The sequence below is a fragment of the Sceloporus occidentalis genome, unplaced genomic scaffold, assembly GCF_023333645.1.
Source record: "Sceloporus occidentalis isolate IW3139 unplaced genomic scaffold, rSceOcc1.0.p SCAF_95, whole genome shotgun sequence".
NCBI classification, from domain to species: domain Eukaryota; kingdom Metazoa; phylum Chordata; class Lepidosauria; order Squamata; family Phrynosomatidae; genus Sceloporus; species Sceloporus occidentalis.
Window position 1 is genome coordinate 2526179 of NW_028317075.1, and position 17195 is coordinate 2543373.

General features: G+C 40.1%; 1 protein-coding gene across 1 annotated transcript in view; it reads left to right on the top strand.

Moving 5' to 3' along the window:
• STAP1 (signal transducing adaptor family member 1) overlaps positions 1-3688 on the top strand; it is a 36541-nt gene extending 32853 nt beyond the window's left edge. The window contains exons 7-8 of the mRNA XM_089496896.1: positions 1887-1986; positions 3552-3688. Coding sequence (XP_089353022.1) covers positions 1887-1986; positions 3552-3688 — 237 coding nt within the window. The remainder of the gene's footprint in view (positions 1-1886; positions 1987-3551) is intronic.
• Positions 3689-17195: the final 13507 nt, after the last annotated feature.

Sequence of the window (17195 nt, forward strand, 5' to 3'; positions counted from 1 at the left end):
CTGTTGCTTAGTGTTTACCGCTTAACCCCGTATTAACCTCTTCTGCAAAAAACGTCAAAAACGAATAAAAAAGATTCTGTGACAACTGGTAGCGTCAAAATGGTTCTACAACGAAATTTGGGGATTGTCAGGGTCCGTACACCAGACCCCGGCGCAGTGACTCACCGGAGTACCTGCTACTCGCGGGCACCGGGTCCAGCACTGCATCTCCGGTCCTCTCCGTCTCCTCTGCATCCCGCATGGCTGCGCACCCTAACTCAACTTTATGCGTCCCCACTCAGAAACGGCGGGGAACGTGCTTAGGTGACATCACGCTGAGGGGCGTGGCGTTCTTCAGGCGGCAATTTTAAGACCGAGCAATGAGCATGTTAGGAGGTGCTGGTCAGAACTTGTATTATAAAAAATATTCAGAAAGTTTGAGGCCTCTATTCACAAGAACCATTCCCTGATGTAAAATATGCCTGGAACAAACGAGATCTCTGACAACCTAAGAGTGTCTGCTAAAGACTTACAGAAACTTCTGGGACATGCTAACACCTCTGTTGATGAGTCCACCATATGTAAAACAGGATGCGCCACAGTGTTACTGGCATAATATACTGTGGTCGTATGAAACAAATACTGAGTTGTTTGGGATTAATGCAAACACCATGTGTGAAGAAAGCGCACCAACATGAAAACCTTATCCCAAGTGTAAATGAAGACTGTGGGGGCATCCAGGTGTGGGGCTGCTCTCAGGGCCTGGACAGCTTGCTATCATTGACAAAAAAATTATGTACCACGTTTATCAAAACATTATGTGGAAAAAAAGTGGATCTGCCAATTGAAGCTCAATAGAAGCTGGGTGGTGCAACAGAACAACGACCCAAAGCACAAGTAAATCGACAACAAAATGGTTGCAACATGAGGTCAACTTAGGAGTAGTATACATTGTGCAATAAAATCTAAGGAAGCTTCAAGTATTAGGCTGCTCAGTAAATGCACAACTATTATAGTTATAAATACTTATTTTTATGCTGTATGCATATTAGACGTGATGACAACTGTCTAATGTGTCAAAGTACAAATAAACATCTCTGCCAAAATGTATCTAAATTTGGCAATACGTTTTTTAGCTTTCCTTGGAGACCTAAAAAAAATAATTGACTGTAATACTTATTCATCCTTTTCAGTATTTTTCTAATAGTGCTGTCACGACATTTAACATGATAACTGGGGTCTGTACCGTAGAGTCTCAGATGTAACTCTTGGGTTTTTTTCAATTTTTCTGAGCAATGCATGCCCTGACCTTGGGGTGAATTTGCTGGAACGTCCACTGCTGGGAAGACTGGTAACTGTGTTGAATGTTTTCCACTTTTGAATAATCTTTCTCACTGTAGAATGATGGAATTGTTTAGAAATGGCCTTATAACCCTCACCAGATTGATGAGCAGCAATAATTGATGTATTTCCTCCTTGGGATTGTGCTAACACACACCTTAATACTCCAGACCAACAAACTGCTAAAACTTTGGCTTTTATAGAGATTGTCACACTTGCTGATGATCAATTAAGTGCATTTGATTAACAGTACCTATCTGGTACTTAGCATCTTAATCCCTATGGGAGCAGTACGGGTTTGGTTAGTTTTTCACACATGGCTTCTCCATTTTGGCTTTATTTTCATTGAATAAATCATGATACAGTTTAATATGTCATGTGTTGTTGTTCATCTGAGGTTGTATTTACCTAATGTTTAGACCTGTTAAGAAGCAGATGATAGTTATTATGCCCTGATATGCAAAATCATAGAATCCAAAGAGGTTGTTTTTTCTCTTTCTGCATTTACACTTTTCTGAAAAATATCATAAGTAGCATTCCTGATATTGATTACTTTTACTTCCAAGGTCACTTTGAGAAGCCTCCATGATGTTGTAGAGCATTTTGTGAAGGAAACAAGTCACAAGCTGAAACCATTTGTCTCATATGGATATGAAACAAAACTTGGTATGGAATTTTATTTATAGATACATGTCTTGATTATCCTTTGTATGCATTCTATTTGTAACTAGACAGCTAAGAAAAGTTGTCTAAAATTTTAAATAAAGTCATGGTTTCTGTCAACTCAAAATGGGTTACTCTATGTGGACCCATTAATGATTTATTTGTGATCATATTATTTGCGCTGAGGAAAATCAAAATGCGGTATCCTAGAGTGATGATACAGTATCTCACAAAAGTGAGTACACCCCTCACATTTTTGTAAATATTTTATTATAGCTTTTCATGTGACAACACTGAAGAAATGACACTCTGGTACAATGTAAAATAAAGTGTACAGCCTGTATAACAGTGTAAATTTGGTTTTCCCATCAAAATAACTCAACACACTAATGTCTGAACCGTGGCAAGTGAGTACACCCCTAAGTGGAAATGTCCAAATTGGGCCCAAAGTGTCAATATTTTGTGTTGCCACCATTATTTTCCAGCACTGCCTTAACCCTCTTGGGCATGGAGTTCACCAGAGCTTCAAAGGTTGCCACTGGAGTCCTCTTCCACTTCTCCATGACTACATCACGGAGCTGATTTATACCTTGCACTCCCACACCTTCCGTTTGAGGATGCCCCACAGATGCTCAATAGGGTTCAGGTCTGGAGACAAGCTTGGACACTCCATCACCTTTACCCTCAGCTTCTTTAGCAAGGCAGTGGTCGTCTTGGAGGTGTGTTTTGGGGTCGTTAACAGCGATAACACCAAATTTAACACACCTGCTCCCCATTCACATCTGAGAGCTTTTAACACTAACAAATCACATGACACTGGGGAGGAGAAATGGCAAATTGGGCTCAATTTGGACATTTCCACTTAGGGGTGTACTGACTTTTGTTGCCAAGGTTTAGACATTAATGGCTGTGTGTTGAGTTATTTTGATGGGAAAACCAAATTGACACTGTTATACAGGCTGTACACTCACTACTTTACAATATAGCAGAGTGTCATTTCTTCAGTGTTGTCACATGAAAAGATATAATAAAATATTTACAAAAATGTGAGGGGTGTACTCACTTTAGTGAGATACTGTAGTTTAAATAGTTAATTATCAATCTCTTACATACAGGATTCAGTAATGTACTACATTATAAAGTTGACCAGCATATAGACTGAAAGGGAACCATTAAAGGAACCAATTTGTCTAAAATATGGACAAGTCTTTAGAGTGACTTTATATTATAGAGCATGTGAGGGGTGATCAGTGTGGAAGGGTGATTTAAACTTCTTGTACAAATAAAGAAAAAATGGTGTTGTATTTAATAATCGGAAATAAACATTGTCAGTACTTCTGTTACAGCTCATAATGTACTCTTTTTGGTAATGGAAATGTACTTTATTATATTCAAAATACCAATCAGCTATTTTTATTCCTAAATTTCCTCTTAATGTTAAGTTCAAGACCTCATTGTGCTTTTATGATGTTCTTTTTTCATCCATCTTAGCCTTGACATTAACAATGTGAGAATTTGCATGCTATTCCGAGAGTTTTTAGACAGCACCAATTATGATTACCTTACAGATACTGATGTGAACAAGGTCCAGAAGACATTTCCTGAGACCACTGTGAGACCAGTAGTCTCAACAACAACATCACAAGGAGCAAGTACACTATTTCGACGGCTAAAAGAGAATTCCTACATAAATGGTGATTATTAAATTCTTTTGTTAATTTCTTCTGGCATCAAAATGTCTATATTTCTATAGCATATATGATAACCAAAGCTCAACATCTCTAAAACCGAATTTATGGTAATCCCGCCATCAGCTCTGTCCACTTTTCCTGACATCTCTATTACCGTTGACAACTCCACTATCCAACCAACAGACCAGGTTCACTGTCTTGGTGTCACCCTTGACTCTGCTATCTCCTTCATTCCTCACATCCAGTCCCTCATCAAATCCTGCCACCTCCACCTGAAAAACATCTCCTAAATGCGCCCTTTCCTCACACAAGAAACCACCAAATTACTAATCCACTCCCCTGTGATATTCCGCCTGGATTATTGCAACTCCCTAACCGGTCTCCCCCTCTCTTGCATTTCACCGCTTCAATCCATCCTCAACACTGCAGCTAGATTAATTTTTCTCTGCCGCTGTTACTCAGCCACTGGTCCACTATGCCAATCACTTCACTGGCTCCCTATACCCTTCAGAATCAAATTTAAACTTCTGACCCTGGCCTATAGAGCCCTCAACAACTCGGCATCCCCTTACATCTCTATCCTCCTATCCATATACACCCCTACCCGCCCCCTTTGCTCCTCTCACGACCTGCGGTTATCTTCTACTGTTGTTACCTCTTCCCACTCCCGTATTCAGGATTTCACTCGCGCCGCACTCCTCCTGTGGAATTCCCTTCCCCGTTCCGTCAGACTTTCTGCCTCATACGCCACTTTCAAAACCTCTCTAAAGCGTACAACATTCCTTCCCATTACTCCCAACCATCATCATAATCAAGCCATGTGAACAATCAACAGTTTCAACACATCATCGAAACTCATCCCCATCCAAGCAGTCCTCTCCTGTTGTCTTACCTCCCCCCCAACCACCGACTAGATTGTAAACTCGCAATATGTTATACAAAGCCTGTTTCCAAATGTTTTATTCAAGTTTTAAAATAACATTGCAATTAAAAAATAAAAGCCCCAAAACACTATAAATCACAGCATGTTGGCTACATGTATTATGTTTTGTTAAATCCTAATATTTAATTGTAAACATTGTATATACACTCACTGGCCACTTTATTAGGCACACCCTGCTAGTACCGGGTTGGACCCCCTTTTGCCTTCAGAACTGCCTTCATGCTCTGTGGCATACTTTCTACAAGGTGCTGGAAATATTCCTCAGAGATTTTGGTCCATATAGACATGATGGCATCACGCAGTTGCTGCAGATTTGTCTGCTGCACATCCATGACATCCATGATGCAAATCTCCTGTTCCCCCAAAGTTGCTCTATTGGATTGGGATCTGGTGACTGTGGAGGCCATTGGGGTACAGTGAACTCATTGTCATTGTCAAGAAACCAGTTTGAGATGATGTGAGCTTTGTGACACGGTGGATTATCCTGCTGGAAGTAGCGATCAAAAGATGGGTACACTGTGGTCATAAAGGGATGGACATGGTCAGCAACAATACTTAGGTAGGCTGTCACGTTTAAACGATGCTCAAGTAATACTAAGGGGCCCAAAGTGTGCCAAGAAAATATCTCCCACACCATTACACCACGACCACCAGCCTGAACCATTGATACAAAGCAGGATAGATCCATTCTTTCCTATTGTTTACGCCAAAGTCTGACCCTGCCATCTAAATGATGCAGCTGGAATCTAGACTCATCAGATTTGGCCATGTTCTTACAGTCTCCAATTTCAGTGAGCCTGTGAAAATTGTAGCCTCCATTTCCTGTTCTTAGCCAACAGGAGTGGCACCCTGTGTGGTCTTCTGCTGCTGTAGCCCATCTGCTTCAAGGGTCAACGTGTTGTGCGTTCAGAGATGGTATTCTGCATACCTTGGTTGTTCAAGTGTTTATTTGAGTTACTGTTGCCTCTGTTATCTCAAACCAGTCTGCCCATTCTCTTCTGACCTCTGACATGAACAAAGCATTTCCATCCACACAACTGCCGCTCACTGGATATTTTCTCTTTTTCGGACCATTCCCTGTAAACCCTAGAGATGGTTATGCGTGAAAAGCCCAATAGATCAGCAGTTTCTGAAATACTCAGACCAGCCCATCTGGCACCAACAACCATGCCATGTTCAAAGTCACCTAAATATTCTTCCCCATTCTGATGATTGGTTTGAACTTCAGCAAGTTGTCTGGACCATGTCTACATGCCTAAATACATTGAGTTGCCATGTGATTAGCTATTTGTTGTAACAAGCAATTGAACAGGTGTACCTAATAAAGTAACCAGTGAGTGTATATATAGTGTGGCAAATGTTGATGTACAACAATGAAAAACCTAATACATGTTTGACTTATTTTCCCACGATACACTGCGGATTTTAAGTAGGGTCATGTCAGGTTGGTAGCTTCTTTACCTTTAGAAGTTAACCTGGCAAGAGTTATTGTCATCAATGTCTTTTCTTGCAATTCAGCTAGAGTGCGCTCTGTGTGTCAGCCCTATTATCAGATGCAGAGACAAATTTTGATTTAAGAAGCCCATGATGGATTCAGCTGACTTTCCATTTGGAATCACATCCTCTCTGGCTTACATCCCTCCCATTTCAAAAGGTTAAGCGTGCAAGAGCACACATCATAAGGAAAGTGGCATTGCAGGAGCATCCAATGCTAAATTTTGTGAGTTACAGGGAAGAGCATGCAAGTTTATTGTGAGCAATGTCCTCAACTGTAACGTGCAAAATTAAAACTCCTATATTTGAAAATATAGCCTAACAAAAATAAAGAAATGAAATGGGGGTCCCCAGGACATCTATTAGCCAAGGGAGGCCAAGGATTGGCTCCCCTTACTCAACCCCATGTGTGGCATGGGAGGGTAATAAAATAAACTTCAAACATAAGAATACTATTTTGACAACAAGACTTTTCCTTTGAATAGTTGGAGAGGCAAGGCTTTTAAGATGATATCGTTGTGCTAGAAATCAAAGCCTTCTTCCTGTCCGTGGTTTTAAATGTTGACAAAATAATCACAATGTACGCATAAAAAATTGCAAGTTTGCCTCGTTTTTGTTCTTATAAAACCAATTCTGAAATCTTTCTGTATAACTTATAGACTCAATGAAAAAAAAATGTGATTTGAATAAAAGTACCACTTTTTATACATAATCCTCATAATTCATACAAGCAGACTTAAAAAAATATGCATATCAGAGAAAACAAAAAATGAGTAAGTAGACAAACCCTGTCAAAATGTTCCATGAACTGTTTTATTGAAATCAATGGCAATATTGTGGGAATCTCCCCACGGCACTAGGCTACATCTCTATTTTTTGTTTTATTAACAGTGCCTACTTGGAAGGTGAAGATGTAGAAAAACAGACGGTCACTATATTTTGTTAACTTGGTAAGTAAAGATGTTAGTGTGACTGAGCATGTGTGTATGTGTAGGGTGTAAGAGTGAGTGTGTGTTAGCATCTTTGTCATCATATGGAGTTAGAGTGTGTGTATGTTAGTGTATGGTGTCAGTGTAAATATATGTATTAGAGTGTCATTGCTAGGGAGAGGAGGGAAAGTGATAATGTGTGTAAACATGCGGTGTTAGTGTGAGTTGGTGTTAAAGAAACATTTTGTCTTTGTAGGGCTGTGTGTTTTAGTAACCAGAGGGAGTAACATTTTTCAGCTTACTGTATATTCCGGCGTATAAAATGACTTTTTAACCCCAGAAAATCTTCTCAAAAGTCGGGGGTCGTTTTATACGCTGGGTACTAACCGAGTACCGGGTACTTACCGAGCCGAAGATTCCCACGAAGCCATGAATCTCTAGGGGAGGGGCGAGTGGAGAAGCCGCCCCCCCTGGGCCGGTCTTCAGGGCTGCGCCGAGGTAGGTGCAAGATCGTGATCTCGACCTCCCTCTAACTAGCCCAACATTAGGGAGCTCGAGGTCTGGCACTTCAGACCTCGGCTTCCCTGCTCCCTAATCACTATGCACCGGCTATTGATGCCGAGCGTGGGAATGACGTCACGTCCCGGCGCTCGGCATCAATTGCCGGCACGTAGTGATGAGGGACCAGTAAAGCAGAGGTCTGAAATGACAGACCTCGCGCTCCCACAACTGGATGGAAGAAAGAAGATAGAAGATGAGAAAGGTAAGAGATGGGGAGAAAGGGGTGTGCAGTGTATGTGTATATATGTTGGTGTGAGATGGTCAGTGTATGTGTATGGTGTATGGTCAGGTGTGTGTAAGAGCAGTGTAGGTATTTGTGTATTTGTAAGCTGGTGTGTGTGTGTATACATAAATATATACATACATATATATATATGTGTGTGTGTGTGTAAAGGCAGGGGTGTGTGGTGAGGGCAGTGTATATGGACAGGCGTATGTGAGTATGTGTAGCTATATATATATATATATATATGTGTGTGTGTGTGTGTGTAAGGGCAGTGTATTTATGTATATGTCTGTATAACAACCAGCCAATCACTGGTAAGGTACATCACTTGCCGTGATTGGCTGGTTTTTGTATGCTGGGTAGAGGGGTAGTCTTATACAGCGAGTATATCCCAAACTCTATATTTTAACTGGAAAAGCTGGGGGTCGTCTTATACTCCCAGTTGTCTGATACGCCGGAATATACGGTAATTAAAATGTCTGTTTAATGTTTCCTGCTGACATCAGTAGAAAAATAGATTAAGCTTGCAAGAGCTGGCCACTTTCTTCTCATACTGTGCCAGTATGTCTTACGTGTGCTCATGTTTTGTATATTGTCAGTTTTAATATTATTGTAATCTTGTAGTTCCCCTTTCGTAATAAGACTTCAATTTTGATGGTGCTCTATAAATCTAATGTAATGTAAGCAGTTTGCTGAACAGGACAAGATGCCATTAAATAAAAATATATGCGTTTTGACATGTGAACATTAACAATGAACAGTTCTGGTATGACTCCCACAGAGACTTGATCTCAACATCATTGAGTCGGCTTGGGATCGCATGAAGAGAGAGAAGCGACTGAGGCGAGCCTAACTCAACAGGAGAACTGTGGTTAGTTCTCCAAGAAGTTTGGAACAACCTACCTGCCGAGTTCATTAAATAAACTATGTGGAAGTGTACCTAGAAGAAATGATGATTTGATTTCGATTTTTCTTTTGTTCACTCACTTTGCATTTTGTTAAATTATAAAAAATAAACTATTAACAAGTCTATTTTTGGAAGCATTCTTATTTTACACCATTTTTTTCACAACTGCCTAAAACTATTGTACTGTATATTTTCACAGATAGAACTACAACTATTTAGATTTTATTATATGAATGTATAGGTTTTTTGTTATTGGTGGTTTGTGACCTCCCTTAATTTTGACACAGTAAGCAAAGACACACATAGTGTAACACTGTACCCTAACACACATTCTATTACCATACACTGACACTTAAACAATGTACGCTAACACTCACACTTTAACACTGTACATGGGCACGACACCCAGTCTGATACTGTATGCCATAACACCCAACACAGTCTAACACTGTATGCTGACCCCTCAAAAAACAGACACACTCCAAAACTGTACAGTGAAACACACAAAGTTTTACACAGTACACTGACACCCATATACACACTCATTTTAAACAGGGATAAAAATGAACATAGTTCATGGTTTGTGCTTTTACAATTGCTTGACTCAGTGAAGTCAATATTTTTAATTTAAAACAACCCTAAATCGCACAGAAAAACAAACACTTGACTAAGCAAGCATTTAAAACCAACTGGGGAGCCAGTTTATTGTTTGTGCTTACTAGAGTTGCTCAGCGCTTGTCCTAACAAACATTTGCAAAACACACACTCTCTCCACACACTTCTCATTGCCTTTCTCCTTTCCCTAATTTCCATTACCTCCTCGTCTCTTCTTTCTCATTATCCCCTCTCCCCTTTCTCATTACCCCCTTTACCTAATTTCTCTTCTTTCTATCATCTCTCCCTTTTCTCCCTCTCGTGGTAGAAGTACGAGGTCTGTTCCTACAGACCTCCGTTTCAGTGCTACCTCATGGTGCACGTGTCTTCAATGCTGAGCGCAAGGCAGCTAAAAATAGTTTGTAGTTCCCAAACAAAAGAAATCACCATGTTTTACACATACTTTACATTCTTAATAATATATGTACTGTCAAGGGATGGTAGATGAACCAGCTGTTATTGGCAGTGCTAAGCAAAGATTACAAAACTTTGACATGTTTGAGAAATTGTTAATCTTCATATGCTGTTCTGTAGTTGTTGTCATTTCTTTATTCCATTCTGGAACAAATTTTTGAAGAGCAGTTCTTGGGCGTGACCACATGTCCTCATTTCCAAAAGACAATTACATGACTAAGACGTCTATTACTGTGTGCTTCCTGATCCCATATGACACTGATAGGTAAAGTACACTCACGGGTCACTTTATTAGGTACACCTGTTCAATTACTTGTTAACACAAATAGCTAATCAGCGATTCACATGGCAGCAACTCAATGCATTTATTATTATTATTTATTGTTCAATATAGCGCCATAAAATTCCGTAGCGCTGTACAACGGGTAGACAGGACAGGATTTAGGGTGTATTACCCAATAAGTAAAAGTGTCGTTGTTAGGGATAGATCAGCCATACTAGTAAAAGTATTGCAGGAGAGACACTAGGAAAGGTGAGCTAAAGGAATATGGGAGCGCGTTAATGTGCTATGTTGTAAGCGTCCTGAAAGAAGTGGGTCTTGAGGGATTTTTTGAAGGAATAAAGGCAGGGGGTGAGACTGATATGGAGGGCATTCCAGAGGATAGGGGCAGCACTTGAGAAATCTTGTTAGTGCGCATGAGAGCTAGAAATCAGAGGAGAGGATAGAAGATCATTGGATGAGCGGAGAGACCGGTTAGGAGTGTATTTATAGATGAGTGAGGAGATGTAGGGAGGGGAACCACTGTAAAGGGCTTTGAAAGTAAGAGTGAGGATTTTGAAATGAATCCTGAAGCGCACAGGCAGCCAGTGAAGAGAATGACAGAGGGGAGAGACGTTTAAGGGGGAGAGACGTTTAAGAGGGAGACCAGCTAAGACATGCATTTAGGCATGTATACGTAGTAAAGACAACTTACTGAAGTTCAATCCAAGCATCAGAATGGGGAAGAAATGAAATTTAAATGACTTTAAAAGTGGCATGGTTGTTGGAGCCCGATGGGCTGGTCTGGGTATTTCAGAAACTGCTGACTTCCAGGGATTTTTCACACACAACCATCTCTATGGTTAACAGAGAAGGGTTTGAAAAAGAGAAAATATCCAGTGAGTGGCAGTTTTGTGGGCGAAAATGCCTTGTTGATGTCAGAGGTCAGAGAATGGGCAGACTGGTTTGAGATAACAGTAACTCAAATAACCAAGGTATGCAGAATACCATCTCTGAACGCACAACACGTCGAACCTTGAGGCAGAAGCTCACACCGGGTGCCACTCCTATCAGCTAAGAACCAGGAAACTGAGGCTACAATTTGCACAGACTCACCAAAATTGCACAACGGAAGACTGTAAGAAAGTTGCCTGGTCTGATGAGTCTCGATTCTAGCTGCCATATCCAGATGGCAGGGTAATAATTTGGTGTAAACAACATGAAAGCATGGATCCATCCTGCCTTTTATCAATGGTTCAGGCTGCTGGTGGTGTAATGGTGTGGGAGACATTTTCTTTGGGCCACTTAGTACCAATTGAGGATGGTTTAAATGCGACAGCCTACCTGAGTATTGTTGCTCACCATGTCCATCCCTTTATGACCACAGTGTACTTATCTTCTGATGGCTACTTCCAGCAGGATAATGTACCATGTTACAAAGATCAAATAATCTCAATCTGGTTTCTTGAACTTGACAATGAGTTCACTGTACTCAAATGGCCCCCACAGTCACCAGATCTCAATCCAAAAGAGCACCTTTGGGATTTAGTGGAATGGGAGATTCACATCATGGATGTGCAGCTCACAAAACTGCGTGATGCCATCATGTCCATATGGACCAAAATCTCTGAGGAATGTTTCCATCACCTTGTAGAAAGTATGCCAGGAAGAATGAAGGCAGTTCTGAAGGAAAACGGGGGTCCAACCCAGTACTAGCAACATGTACCTAATAAACTGGCCAGTGAGTGCATATTTCAAAATGCTATTTAAGAATAGTTGCAGACTACATGGTTGGAACAGTTGTGAAAATAACAAAGCAGGCATTAGTGGGGTACATCACTGCCATGTATAGCAAGGATGACGGCACATAACAGTAATGCTCATCTATTGTGTCACCTCCACAATGTGCCCTAAGGTTAGTGAGTCAGTAAGCTGAAAACAAAGTCATGACGCACTCTGACTAGGGAGATTGTAAATAGGGCTTTTATACAGTTAAAATGTAAATAGCTAGCTCATTGTTCACATCATTCTGAAATTTGGTGAGTTGTATAGCGGTAGATACATTCATGATTTCATTATTTATTTATTTTTTATTTATTAGAGAAAGATAACCGAGATAAACAGTTTTTAAATTATGATTTTATGTATAGAAGGAAAAAGCTATTCAACCCTAGCTGACCCTATTTAAAAAAGTAATTGCCCCCTTAGTTACTAAATCAGCCAATTAACTAAATGTAATTGATAGTTGGGTTCAATTTCACTAGACACATCCAGGCATAATAACCACCATCCCTGAGGAATCTAAACATTAATGAAATAGAACCTGTCTTGCAAAGTGAAGTCTTAAAGAGCAACATTATGAAACGATCTAAAGAACTTCAAGAACAAATGAGAAAAAAAGTCACTGACATCTATCAGTCTGGAAAGGGTTACAAAGACATTTGTCAGGAACCACAGGGATTACAAGATTCTAGGCAAATCACTTATCCACTACTCCACCAGGTGGATCTCCACCTCTCCTTAGACCATGCTGTTCCTGCATGCTCCTGACACACCTGCCTCTCGTTCGGCCAATTAGGACTCAATATAAACCAGACATCACCCTAGCCTCAGTGCTAGAGTATTGTGTTCCTGCTACTGCTTTGCTGCACCTGATCTGTTTCCTGTGTAGGACCTTGGCTACGTTCTCGATCCTGACTTGAGTACCAGACCCCGGCATTTCCCAGACTTACCTATACTCCCAGCCGTGTGCCCTGCCAGCGGGCTTCCCAGCCGTGTGCCCTGCCAGCGGGCTTCCCAGCCGTGTGCCCTGCCAGCGGGCTTCCCAGCTGTGCTCCAACCTCTTGCCTTGCCGGTGCGCTTCCAGTTTCCTGCATGTACTGAGCTTATCACCCCAAGTTCATATCCTGCTTGTGCTCAGAACACCTTTAGATGGTGCCCAAGAGAAAGACTAAGGCTAAAGTGGAGGACAGCCCTTCACTGGATACATCAGCCTGCCTACAGCCATGCTCTGAACCGAACCTGCCCCTGCATCTAGACTCCTACCTGATCCGGCACACAGTGTCCTTACAGCATTTCTAAGGCTCTGGGACTCCAGTGAACCACAATGAGAGCCATTATCTACAAATGAAGAAGAGTGGGGAATCTTCCCAGGGGTGGTTAGCCTACCAAAATTCCTGGAAGAGTGAATTGACAACTCATCCAAGTCACAAAAGAACCCAGACTAACATATAAAGAACCTCACTTGCCTCAGTTAAGGTCAGTGTTCATGATCCCACAACAAGAAAGAGACTGCAATAATTGCATCCATGGGAGAGTTGCAAAGCGAAAAACAAAAAAAAACATCTTGATGACCCCCAATATCCTGTCGACCAATGAGTCAAAAGTGGAACTTTTTTTTTTGGAAGACATGGTCCCTTACATCTGGTGTAAAGCTAACAAAGTATTCCATAATAGGATCATACGCACAGTGGTGGTAGTGTGATGGTCTGGGGCTGCTTTGTGACTTGCCATAACTATACATTCTGCTCTCTACCAAAAAAAAACTCATGAAGGATAATGTCCAGCAATCAGTTCATGACCTAAAGCTCAAGTGCATTTGGCTTATGCAGCAAGACAATGATCTTCAGTAAACAAGGAAGTCCGCCCAAATGGCTCAAAAAGAGAGGTTTTGGAGTGGCCTAGTCAAAGTCCTAAATTTAATCCGATTGAGATGCTGTGGCATGACTTTAGAAGGGCAGTTCATGCTCAAAAATCCATTGTGGATGAATTAAAAAGTGGACCACAATTCCTCCACAGCGGGTGAAAAGACTCAATGCCAATTATTGTAGACATTTGATTACAGTTGGGGCTAACAAGGGCAGCACAACCAATTACTTTTCACATGAGTGATATAGGTTTTGACTAACTCTTTAATAAATGAAGCGACCATTTAAAAGCTGCATTTAGTGTTTACTCACATTGTCTTTGTCTTATATTAAAATTAGTTTAATGATCCGAAAAAATCAGAAAGGAGCAACTACTCTTTCATAGCACTGTAGTTAGAACTTAAATTTCAGATAAACATGTACTTCCTTAATGCCTATGTCTTTCTCAGTATTCTAGAATCATCTGGAAATGAGATCAGGTATTGCCCTGGAGTGAAATTACCTCATGACAGAAGAAAAACATAGAAATGTCTTTTTAACCATTTCTTCTATTACATATAATGCCCCAAGTGCATTATTCTTCTACATCATGGTGAGAGTCTCTATATAGAACCTAAAATTGGAATATCTGCCATCACAGGTAAAGGTTTTCACCTGCAAGAGCCAACTTTCCCTTTTGGTTGAGCCTCCGGGTAATCAATGACTTCCCATACTATGTAAATATTCCCTGGCCAGCAGTAGAACCAATAAGGCAATGCTAGTAATGTAGCCAAAGAAGCAGGAAAAGTTATAGCCAAAGAGCCAAGTTGAGATCAAAAATAGGAACAGCAACAACCGGTGGATCAAAGCAGAGAAGTGAAACATAAGGGAAACCATACAAAACAAAATAATGGGACTCAGTAACTGAAACCTATTTTTTTTTTTATTTGATACATATTAAAAACCTAATCAAAAATAAAGAAAACGACAATGTGAAAATGTGAGAATTACAAAGTGCATGATCTGTTGAGCAGTCCCACTCATGTCTTTTTTTTGTCAATAATATTTTTTTGGTCACTCATTTGGAAATTGGGGGTTTGTACGTCCATTGGCTACCTTATTTCAGTTTATTTTTTTCCCTTTCTTTTTTGTATTTACCAGCAGGCACCTTAGCTGTGAACACATTAGTCAGTGTAGAAATTCCACACTCAATACAGTCATCGTCAGGTATTATGCTTGCTGCTAGTAAGTATATTTACTGTATAAGAAGTGTACTTTTATTAATTTAATCTTCTATTTCCCACATTTTCACATTGTCGTTTTCATTACTTTGAATTAGGTTCTTCATATGCATTAAATAAAAGTTACGCTATTTAGTCCCTGAGTCTCAATATTTGATTTGTGTGGCCTTTTCTCACTTTTTGATATACCTCACTTAAATTTTTTCATGTAGGCTCTTTTTTATTTTTATTTTGGAAATGAAACTGTAAACTGTTGCCAAGGTTTAAAAAAAAAATAAAAAAATGTAGCACCCGATGACACAGAGACCCAATATGAACAAGGATCTAGGGGAACCAATCAAGGATGACTATAGTCATGGCTAAAGTCATGACTGAACTGGCAGAATGGACCAACGAGGAATCAACTCAGATGCTCTGTTTTGTCCCCTACCGAACATTGGTGGAAATGGCATCGATGTTCACTTCAGCAGTACTAGGAGGCAATTGGTTTCTGCTTCCATTTGCACATGCAGCTAGGCCTTCAAGGGGAGTTGAAGGGCTGAAAAGGTAAGTTCCTTAAACAACTATGTTTATGTGTACATTAACAAAAAGCTGCCAGATTTCATTTAAGGCATCTGATCAGGTTAAATCTGAATTAAACATTCTGCTGCTTTCCATGGTGGTTTGGCCCAGCATTGTTCCTTATAAACCTGGTTTACTTGGTTACTCTCCCACTGCAAGTTAACAACGTGCAGCACTAGATAGATCCTTGCATGTTGGCCTTACATAAAGTGGAGGTTCTACCTTGCAGGCTGTTTATGCACTATTGACCATTTCAAATATATATACATATCCAATAAGTACTCCATACAAACAGAAAAATATGAACTGCACTTTTATTTTAAATATCTACTCTTCATTAGACTGTATACCGAAAAGGCAGCTTTTCACCTAAAATATTACATCTTCAAAATACTTTATAACTATAGGCATCAGTTTAAACAGCCTTGCTTGCATATGGCATTTAAAGCTCCTGAGTGTAATGAAAAGCAAAAAAAACAAAACAAACAAAAACAATTGCTGATTTGATAACGTGGCTCATATTTGTACCCCTGTCGAACCTCTGGACTATTCCAGTAGTGAATGGGTTTATTAAATTCAAGTCTTAGATACAATATTAATAAAGCACAGCCCCGAAACCAGTAGTTAAACAAAGGCTGGGTGTACTAGACAAAAAAGTACATTTATGGAATTTCTTACTTATTTTGTCTCTTGGTTCTATCCAGTTGCTGGAAGGTTGCATTGGCAGAATTGCTTAGAGCATCCCAGCCTTTATAGAGATGTCCCATCACCCAAAAAATAATTCTCCCTGAGATCACATATTATTGAATGTGTATAATTGAAATGATTTGTATCTGTGTCTATAAGCCCTGTGATCTCAAACGACATAAAAAAAACCCAGATACCGGAGAAGTGTGATTTTTATAGCTGCAGGTATCTATTCCCACAAGGTGATATTGCGTATACGTAAAATTCGTATATAGGCACACGTATACAGTGCATCTGTGTGTAAGTGCAACCAGGCTTTTATAAAGCATTACAGAATCCTTGGGTCAAATTCAAAGGTATTTATGCCAATTTTTTTTTCAAGGGATTTTTTTTTTTATTCTGCAGAATGTGTCAACGTCACACACTGTGGCTATCTATAAGGATGAATTTGGGTGCAGAGAGTTGTGGAGCAGTTGGCTAAAGCATTCCATTGGCTATGGAAACTGTACCAATGTTATCACTTTGTTCCACAATTGCCGTTTATACATAACCGCTACTGCTTCTGTTTAGCCATGATCTGCACCAAAGGTAGATATACTATAAACACTGGAAAACATATGTAGCTACAAAAACATAAATATTTATACTATGCACACAGAGCTTCTTGGGACATAATTTCAACATACTTCTACCGCAAGGCACAGATTATTGTATATAGACAATATTCTTGCAGACGCAACAAACTGAACATCAAAAATCTTCTTGGTCCTCGCCCTGCATTCTGTTTTCTTGACTATTTTGAGTTGTAACACAAACTATATTGCATCCCAAACAGCTCCATAACTAGGTATCCTGGTAAACAAATAAGGTAAGCACTAGGGACACTATAAACCCGGTTTTCTGTTATGCAAAACATTAGTGCAATTCACTACTTTCATGTTTTCCTCTTAATTAAGGCTTCACCGAGCTGTGACATCTAATATCGACACAGACACACTGGGTTAACACTGGTGAGGCTG